The sequence below is a fragment of the Montipora foliosa genome, chromosome 10, assembly GCF_036669935.1.
Source record: "Montipora foliosa isolate CH-2021 chromosome 10, ASM3666993v2, whole genome shotgun sequence".
Lineage (NCBI taxonomy): Eukaryota > Metazoa > Cnidaria > Anthozoa > Scleractinia > Acroporidae > Montipora > Montipora foliosa.
In genome coordinates, this window is record NC_090878.1 from 20299769 (window position 1) to 20309217 (window position 9449).

Genomic DNA, 9449 nt, shown 5'->3' on the forward strand with positions numbered 1-9449 from the left:
GAAACAGAGAATGACCGAGACTAGCAACAACAATTGTTTCCTGATCAAAGCTAACAATACCATTCGATGAAGATGTTATTGCCTTTTCAATCTTTCCCTATAATGGTCTATAATCATGGAAAAAGTAATGCCATTCCTGAAGCGCGCCATGTTTTTTTTTTAGCTTTTCAATGGCTGTCGCGGCTCAATGGTTCACTAATTTTTGAAAATTCGTCTGAATCGGAATTCCGAAATCGACGTCTCACAGACGAAGTTAATAGGAAACAAATTTGTCTCAATTAAATTCGACATATAAACTAGGCCTTATTCTGTACTTTTGTTGTTTTGACTTGAGTGGAATAAATTATCTTGTATCTTGTATCCCAACGGAAAAAGATTGTGGAACAGTAACTTCTTTGCGCTTTACGATGCGCCTTAATGTGCGCCTAAATTCTTTCACACGTTCAGTGACAAATCATAGCTGATTTACATTCATGTTTTTTTGTCACAGTTTTCAAGCGGGACCCAATTCAACCATTTCACAAACTCCCAGAAAGACAATTTTCCATTTTTATGGTGGTCCAATTCCCTGAATAGTTTCTTTGAATTAATGTTGTGGTATCCAAGAGAGCATAGTAAGTTTTCAAATTGTTCTGTGTCTAAAGTGTCGCTGTCATCGGTGTCGTAAGTCTTGAATACCTCCATAGCAAGACACAGTTTCCCAAACTTCGACTTGTCGTCGATATTTTCGAAGCGTTCCCCGCTTCGCAGCCAGTTGAAAAATTCCCCGTAGGAAACATTATGCTCTCCGGCTTGGTCGAGCAACAGAGAATAAATACAAGCTTGTTCAGGGGTCAAACCTAAGTCGTCTTCCAACAATGCTTTTAGTTCTGGCTTGTTGAGCTTTCCATCCTTTTCGAGGTCATATCGGTCAAATAAGCTTTGAATGGCTATTTCTGGTGTATCACGAGCGAAGAACGTATTACCTGCTTGCATTTTCCACAGCTTTTCACTTTCTTGGTCGATTTTACAGTTTCTTTCTTCAGTTGATACTGTCTCTTTGAGTTTGCTGTCCTTTGGTCTTGCATTTGATTTACCCGGTTTTATAGTCAGTCACTGATGTCACGTGAAAGAAGTGCGGAAGTAGATCATGTCAGCTTACACGTTCCTAATCATTTTCTTAATCGTACCTAGCGCTTATGCAAGTTTCCTGTCACATATTTGTCTTGTTTTAATGTGTGTATTGAAGAAAAAGACCTACCCAATGAAACAATTACCGCTTAATAAAGCGGATACAAGATACACTCACGTTTCGCCTCGGACAACAGCTGGGGGGGGGATTCGACGCACGGAGAGAAACATTACGATGATTGGAAACTTTAAAATTCTCCTTTAATTAATTTATTAGCTCAAGGTTCGTTTATTAAAAAAAAAAGTTAAAAACTCCTTGTGTGCGCTTACGACAAGCTTTAAAACGTACAGTAAAAGACGTCAGTCCAAAGGTAAATATTATCAGGAAAAATTCAACGCCTCCTGCCATCAGCAAAATAAAGCCTCATTTACACTAGCAAGTTTTCCTTGACAAGTCCACTTGTCAAGGAAAACTTGCCGACTGTACACACTTGCAAGTTTTCCTTGACAAGTTTTTCCTTGACAAGTTTGCCTTGGTAGTGTAAATGAAAAATATGACAAGTTTTCCTTGACAAGTGCACTTGACAAGAAATATCCTTGTCACATTTTCCTTGTTGTCCGTCTACACGAACAAATTTCTGACTTGACAATTTTTCCTTGTCAAGGAAAAGCTAGCACGCCAGATTTTCCTTGACAAGGAAAATTTGTCCACGATTCCCCATCTACACGAGCAATTTTTCCTTGTCAAGGCAAACTTGTCAAGGAAAAATTGCTCGTGTAGATGGGGCTTAATAAATTCTTCGTCACGGACGTTTATTTTAATGATGACGTTGTTTAGTTTCACAGTTCAAGGTTGAAGAAGAAAAGCCGGGAAATTCAGTAATGAATGACGTTTATTATAAGTACCTTTGAGAGATTTCTCATCAAAATTTGACTGATTTTTCCTCTGACTAAATACTTTCACATAGTGTTCTTAGAAATTTTGACACCAAAAACTTCCTTCTTTTTCTCGAATCGGGAAATTCACTGTTAAGGCCAAAAAAAAACAAAGATCTCTCGAGTGTACACAAAGCTTTTTGCATCACTGATGCCATATCTATGTTGATTCAATTGTCAAGATATGTTAAGATATGTTAAGATATGTGATCCTTACACTGTATTTCAAAATAGTCGACTGAATATTGATTTGAGTCTCACGAATATCAACTATAAATAATTTATGCAAGTCACGCTCAAGACGCGTGTCATGAAAATATATATTTCTTAATAAACATAGTTTTTATCCTTAATGTATAAACAAAGTCACGGTGTTGCTTTAGCGACCGTCTTAAACCAGTATTTTTCTTGTATTTTCTTGTTGCTGAATAGTGTGTCCGTGCAGTTTTGATCTCGGCGGAAAAGTTCCTTAGTTGAGGCTGTCATGGGGGAAGGTATCGCGGAGCTGAAGGAAGCATAGGCAATCCCAGTTTCAAGCCTGACTGTAATCTTTCTGAATTATCTTGGTCAGTGATTGTACTGATTGAAGAAATTCTTGTTAAAAAGTCTATCACTGGATATTGTTGAGGTCGATCACCTTTTTCATATCAGCTAGTTAAGAACAGGTAGCCATTTTAACCAGACCATAAACTCCCAAAAGGTGAGGGCTCCGTTTTGGCATTTATCCATTTGGGCAAAGGCTTCATCCATGTTGATTGTAGTATAACCAAAATATCTCATCATCGTTTCGAATTGACTTCTGTCAAGTTTATCACTATTGTCCGTGTCAAATGTCTTAAAATAGTGGAACGCCTTCAAGAGACTGTAAAACTTCGCTTTGTCGTTTAAAACTTCAAAATGTTCTCCACTGCGAAGCCAGTCGTTAAATTCTTCAAAATAAATATTATGATCTCCGTTTTTGTCCAACAGGAGAAAATAAATGCCGGATTGTTCGGCGTTTAAGCCTAAATCTTCTTGTAGCAAGTTTTGCATTTCCTTGTCTTCAAGCCTTCCGTTTTGATTTGCATCGTACCGATCGAAAAGACTACGAATGACGACCTCTGGAACGCCTTTGTCGAAATAGCTAAGTCCTGCCTGCATCTTCGAAGATCCTTGCGTTTCTTAATTAAACCGATGCCTTAAAACTGTGTGTGTTTGATTGCTCGATCGAATTGCTCTTTATATTATCCCATTTCATTAAAATTCACCTTTTAAATAGAATCATTATTTTCAGTTTGGAAAAAGATTCTTACGCAATTCCCTTTGAAAACAAATTTATTTGTTTAACAATTGTTCACCCCCAAAAGCATTCAAACTCACTTTCGTTTTCTAAAAGACAAAAAAAAGCTCAAATGTACCTGGGTGTTGGTATTGCGATTAAACACAGTTTTCGGGAAATTTCCCAGTAAGTGTTTTTTTTTTTTTTTTCGGCGAGTTTTTTGCTGCTTAGGCGAATATTTAATCGCAGACAATCGTTAAAAACAGTTAAAGAAGGCCAAACGTTTATTCAAATTTGAGCTAAGAGTTTCGTTCATAATCATATATACTAATAAGCTCACACAAGTTAAAGGAATATATATATACGATATTCGGGTACTTCTCAAGCGTTCTGATTGGTTAACACTGAGGTGATGTTTACCTCCGAGGAGCCAAAGAGGAACGAAAATCGCTTTCGGTAATCGATTTGCTGCGGTGACCAATAGACCTCTTTAACTTGTACATTTTGTTTTCCCATTTCAGACCACGTGATGTTACTCCAGGGAAAACTCTCTTTCAAATGTTGTCCTATGCACGTGAATATGTACCCATAACTTATGAAAAAACAAAATGAAAATTCCCTTGAGAACATCTCGTGGTCTGAAATGGGAAAACAAAACGTACAAGCTTAAGAGGTCTATTACTTGCTCTGTTAGTAGGGAGCTTAAGATCTACGACGACGACGTCGACGAAAACGCCACAAAAACAATGATATCATTGGTTAAAAGAGCATAAATAATCGTGCTGCACGTGCAGCACGGATTTTAGCTCATATTTTTGCGGTTCTCTGCATGACGACGACGTGACATCACTTAATTTTAGGTTTTGACGACAACGTGAGCATGCAACATAGAATCTTTCATTCTCTATTTTCAGTCTGAAACCGCTCACGGTACCAATTTATTTTTCGGATACTTCGCCCACATTGTACGAATTGACCGAGGTGGAATAATCGCGACAGACTTTTACAAGAGCGAAGTTCTATTTTGAGGTGACGTTTTCGTCGACGTCGCCGTCGTAGATCTTAAGGTCCTACGAACACTAAATAATTTTTCTTCCCAGTGTTGGTGAATAATTGTTGATTATTGCTTTGCAAAAATAAGATACGTATTTTAGAATTTTCTTCAAAACACATTTCATAACGAAAAACAAAAATCTTTGTTCTAGGTATTTATTGTTAAGAAATGGAAAGATGTGACAAAATTGCCAAAATATCAGACCGCCCTTTGTGGCTGCTGCGAGCTGACACCAATGTATAAAAAAGATAATGATGTGCCGTTACCGCTAATTCTAAGCCTTACAGATACCGGTTAATCTATTTTTAATAGCAATTAATTTCTGAGAAACCCGGGAAGTCTTTTTAGCGTTTGACGTCATTATTTTTACGTATGATAGGCGTGACTTTCCCAATGGAAATTTAAAATTTGGACTCGACTGGGCAGGACTGGTTTTCTAATAGTAGGATTAGACTGGCACAAAGGATGATGATTATCCTTTTTTGATTGGTGCCAGTGCGTCTTTCGATACTTGTCTTCCTTCAGGATAAAATTAAATTGCAAATGATCTTTTGACAAACAAAATTCAAGCTTCGGTTGGTATTTTATTGCGCCCTGCTGTTAATCAGCTTTACAACTGAGAAAACGTTCCCTAGGATGTATAATCTAAATTCTGCTGGAAAAACTCGATCCTTGGTGCCTCCTCAGTTGAGAGACGGAGTAGGCAGTTAGCCTCTTCGTTCCGTCCTGGTTGTCCTGGAATGAAGCATTCCTAAATGTAGCACTGATATTGTTAAAACATTACCCCCCCTTCCCCCCCCCCCCCCCCCAATTGGAATAGCTGTTTCTTTAAATTTTACTCAGCGAGAGCTATAGTTCTTTACAAATCATGTGTTTTAACTCCTCCATATATTATGGGAGACTATATGCGATAATCACATGTTCGAACTGCGAATTACTTGAAATGATTTTGTTTGATTCGGAGTGGTTTATACTGATCACCGTAGTTAGGCAGTCACGTAGTAAGCATTTGGTGCATAAATACCATGTTGATATAATTGCACATATTTACCTCGAGTCGGTGAAAGAAATTTTAAGCAAAAAGTGGAGGAGTACCGTTATACACAAAGCTTTTTGCATCACTGATGCCATATCTATGTTGATTCAATTGTCACGGATTTGTAGCTTACAGCAGTTTTTGATCGAAGCCGTCCAACCATAACCAAAAAAATTCTTTGGCCAATCATAATCTCAACGGACCAATCCTAACGCAAAGAAAAATATATGCAGCCGGCGCGAAGCCCGGTAAAAAACGTGCGCCCAAGCAAATCGCCTTGTGTAGTGATGCATAACCAGAAAAAATCATTGCAATATTGATCTAAAAACCGCTTTGAATAACCGAAACTCGTTCTAGAAATTTGTTGTGGACTTACTCGACTGCGCCTCGTGAGTCCACAACATTTTGACCACTGTGATGACGAATATCGTTGTCGATAGGAGTACAGACAACGCTGAACCACTTTCGATTTGTTAATTTTTTTAAAGGGGTTTTCCCTGCGCTATGAGGTCATATTGTCTTCCCACTCAATATTTAGAGGCGAATCGGATACTAAAGAAGAAAAATATAGAAAGCCTGACAATAGAGCCCAATTTAAGACGTTGAATAACTGCCACTGCAAATTAGTTTTTTTATTGTAACTTAAGATATGTGATCCTTACACTGTATTTCAAAATAGTCGACTCAATATTGATTTGAGTCTCACGAATATCAACTATAAATAATTTATGCAAGTCACGCTCAAGACGCGTGTCATGAAAATAAATATTTCTTAATAAACATAGTTATTATCCTTAATGAATAAACAAAGTCACGGTGTTGCTTTAGCGGCCGTCTTAAACCAGTATTTTTCTTGTATTTTGTTGTTGCTGAATAGTGTGTCCGTGCAGTTTTGATCTCGGCGAAAAAGTTCCTTAGTTGAGGCTGTCATGGGGGAAGGTATCGCAGAGCTGAAGGAGGCATGGGCAATCCCACTTTCAAGCCTGACTGTAATCTTTCTGAATTATCTTGGTCGTTGATTGTACTGATTGAAGAAATTCTTGTCAAAAAGTCTATCACTGGATATTGTTGATGTCGATCACATTTTTCATATCAGCTAGTTAAGAACAGGTAGCCATTTTAACCAGGCCATGAACTCCCAAAAGGTGAGGGCTCCGTTTTGGCATTTATCCATTTGGGCAAAGGCTTCATCCATGTTGATTGTACTATAACCAAAATATCTCATCATCGTTTCGAATTGACTTCTGTCAAGTTTATCACTATTGTCCGTGTCAAATCTCTTAAAATAGTGGAACGCCTTCAAGAGACTGTAAAACTTCGCTTTGTCGTTTAAAACTTCAAAATGCTCTCCACTGCGAAGCCAGTCGTTAAATTCTTCAAAAGAAATATTATGATCTCCGTTTTTGTCCAACAGGAGAAAATAAATGCCGGATTGTTCGGCGTTTAAGCCTAAATCTTCTTGTAGCAAGTTTTGCATTTCCTTGTCTTCAAGCATTCCGTTTTGATTTGCATCGTACCGATCGAAAATGCTACGAATGACGACCTCTGGAACGCCTTTGTCGAAATAGCTACGTCCTGCCTGCATCTTCGAAAATCCTTGCGTTTCTTAATTACACCGCGCGGTGCCTTAAAACCGTATGTGTTTGATTGCTCGATCGATTTGCTCTTTATATTATCCCATTTCATTAAAATTCACCTTTTTCATAGAATCTTTATTTTCAGTTTGGATTGTCTTTCGTTAAATTTCTTGATAAAAGATTCTTGCGCATTTCCCTTTGAAAACAAATTTATTTGTTTAACAATTGTTCACGCCCAAAAGCATCCAAACTCACTTTTGTTTTCTAAAAGACAAACAAAAAGTTCAAATGTACCTGGGTGTTGGTTCTCCGAGTAAACACAGTTTTCGGGAAATTTCCCAGGAAGTGTTTTTTTTTTTTTTTTTCGGCGAGGTTTTTGCTGCTTAGGCGAATATTTAATCGCAGACAATCGCTAAAAACAGTTAAAGAAGGCCAGACGTTTATTCAAATTTGAGCTAAGAGTTTCGTTCATGATCATATATACTAATAAGCTGACACAAGTTAAAGAAATATATACACGATATTCGGGTACGGTACATCTCAAGCGTTCTGATTGGTTAACACTGAGGTGATGTTTACCTCCAATGAGCCAAAGAGGAACGAAAATCGCTTTCGGTAATCGATTTGCTGCGGTGACTAATTACTTGCTCTGTTAGTGATTCGGATACTACGAACACTAAATAATTTTTCTTGCCAGTGTTGGTGAATAATTGTTGATTATTGCTTTGCAAAAATAAGATACGTATTTTAGAATTTTCTTCAAGACACATTTCATAACGAAAAACAAAATTCTTTGTTCTAAGTATTTATTATTAAGAAATGGAGAGATGTGACAAAATTTGCAAAAATGGAGTCAACGAAAAATCAGACCGCCCTTTGTGGCTGCCGCGAGTTGACACTAATGTATAAAAAAAGATAATCTGATAATGTGCCGTTACCGCTAATTCTAAGTCTTACAGATACCGGTTAATCGATTTTTAGTAGCAATTAATTTCTGAGAAACCCGGGAAGTTTTTTTAGCGTTTGACGTCATTATTTTTACGTATAATAGACGTGACTTTCCCAATGGAAATTTAAAAAATTGGACTGGACTGGGCAGGACTGGTTTTCTAATAGTAGGATTAGACTGGCACAATGGATGATGATTATCCTTTTTTGATTAGTGCCAGTGCGTCTTTCGATACTTGTCCTCCTTCAGGATAAAATTAAATTGCAAATGATCTTTTGACAAACAAAATTCAAGCTTCGGTTGGTATTTTATTGCGCACTACTGTTAATCAGCTTTACAACTGAGAAAACGTTCCCTAGGATGTATTATCTGAATTCCGCAGGAAAAATTCGATCCTTGGTGCCTGCTCGGTTGAGAGACGGAGTAGGCAGTTAATCTCTTCGTTCTGTCCTGGATAAACGTGAATGAAGCATTCCTAAATGTAGCACTGATATTGTTAAAACACACCCACCCCATTGGAATAGCCGTTTCTTTAAATTTTACTCAGCGAGAGCTATAGTTCTTTACAAATCATGTGTTTTAACTCATCCATATATTATGGGAGAATATATGCGATAATCACATCTTCAAACTGCGAATTACATGAAATGATTTCGCTTGATTCGGAGTGGTTTATACTGATCACCGTAGTTAGGCAGTCACGTAGTAAGCATTTGGTGCATAAATACTATGTTGATATAATTGCACCTATTCTCGGTGTTCATATGACGTCACGACCGCCATGTTGGTGCCCTAAACAAAGAAAAGGTGGCCATGTTGGTGCCCCGACCAAATCCTCCGGGAATTTAACGCTATTATTATGCAAACGCTTCCTTTTGTTTTCGTTGAAAAACATGGCTGTTGATCACGTGAGTGAAAACCAGCAATTTACCTCGAGTCGGTGAAACAAATTTTAACCAAAATGTGGATGAGGACCGTTATACACAAAGCTTTTTGCATCACTGATGCCATATCTATGTTGATTCAATTGTCACGGATTTGTAGCTTACAGCAGTTTTTGATCGAAGCCGTCCAACCATAACCAAAAAAATTCTTTGGCCAATCATAATCTCAACGGACCAATCCTAACGCAAAGAAAAATATATGCAGCCGGCGCGAAGCCCGGTAAAAAACGTGCGCCCAAGCAAATCGCCTTGTGTAGTGATGCATAACCAGAAAAAATCATTGCAATATTGATCTAAAAACCGCTTTGAATAACCGAAACTCGTTCTAGAAATTTGTTGTGGACTTACTCGACTGCGCCTCGTGAGTCCACAACATTTTGACCACTGTGATGACGAATATCATTGTCGATAGGAGTACAGACAACGCTGAACCACTTTCGATTTGTTAATTTTTTTAAAGGGGTTTTCCCTGCGCCATGAGGTCATATTGTCTTCCCACTCAATATTTAGAGGCGAATCGGATACTAAAGAAGAAAAATATAGAAAACCTGACAATAGAGCACAATTTAAGACGTTGAATAACTG

At 37.8% G+C, this 9449-nt stretch overlaps 3 protein-coding genes across 3 annotated transcripts; all 3 read right to left on the reverse strand.

The window, feature by feature from the left end:
* Positions 1 to 330: 330 nt before the first annotated feature.
* Positions 331 to 1069, reverse strand: LOC137974157 (uncharacterized). Its single transcript, XM_068821049.1, has one exon. The coding sequence runs from the start codon at positions 973 to 975 to the stop codon at positions 472 to 474; it is 504 nt and encodes a 167-aa protein (XP_068677150.1). The 5' UTR covers positions 976 to 1069; the 3' UTR covers positions 331 to 471.
* A 399-nt stretch (positions 1070 to 1468) lies between these two features.
* On the reverse strand, positions 1469 to 3297 carry LOC137973520 (troponin C, skeletal muscle-like). Its single transcript, XM_068820352.1, has one exon. The coding sequence runs from the start codon at positions 3184 to 3186 to the stop codon at positions 2698 to 2700; it is 489 nt and encodes a 162-aa protein (XP_068676453.1). The 5' UTR covers positions 3187 to 3297; the 3' UTR covers positions 1469 to 2697.
* Positions 3298 to 6008: 2711 nt separating this feature from the next.
* Positions 6009 to 7089, reverse strand: LOC137973617 (sorcin-like). Its single transcript, XM_068820459.1, has one exon. The coding sequence runs from the start codon at positions 6977 to 6979 to the stop codon at positions 6491 to 6493; it is 489 nt and encodes a 162-aa protein (XP_068676560.1). The 5' UTR covers positions 6980 to 7089; the 3' UTR covers positions 6009 to 6490.
* Between the last annotated feature and the right edge of the window lie 2360 nt (positions 7090 to 9449).

Bases quoted from the DNA above. Each gene is read 5' to 3' on its own strand.
- LOC137974157 (XM_068821049.1), bottom strand. From the start codon at position 975: ATGCAAGCAGGTAATACGTTCTTCGCTCGTGATACACCAGAAATAGCC.
- LOC137973520 (XM_068820352.1), bottom strand. From the start codon at position 3,186: ATGCAGGCAGGACTTAGCTATTTCGACAAAGGCGTTCCAGAGGTCGTC.
- LOC137973617 (XM_068820459.1), bottom strand. From the start codon at position 6,979: ATGCAGGCAGGACGTAGCTATTTCGACAAAGGCGTTCCAGAGGTCGTC.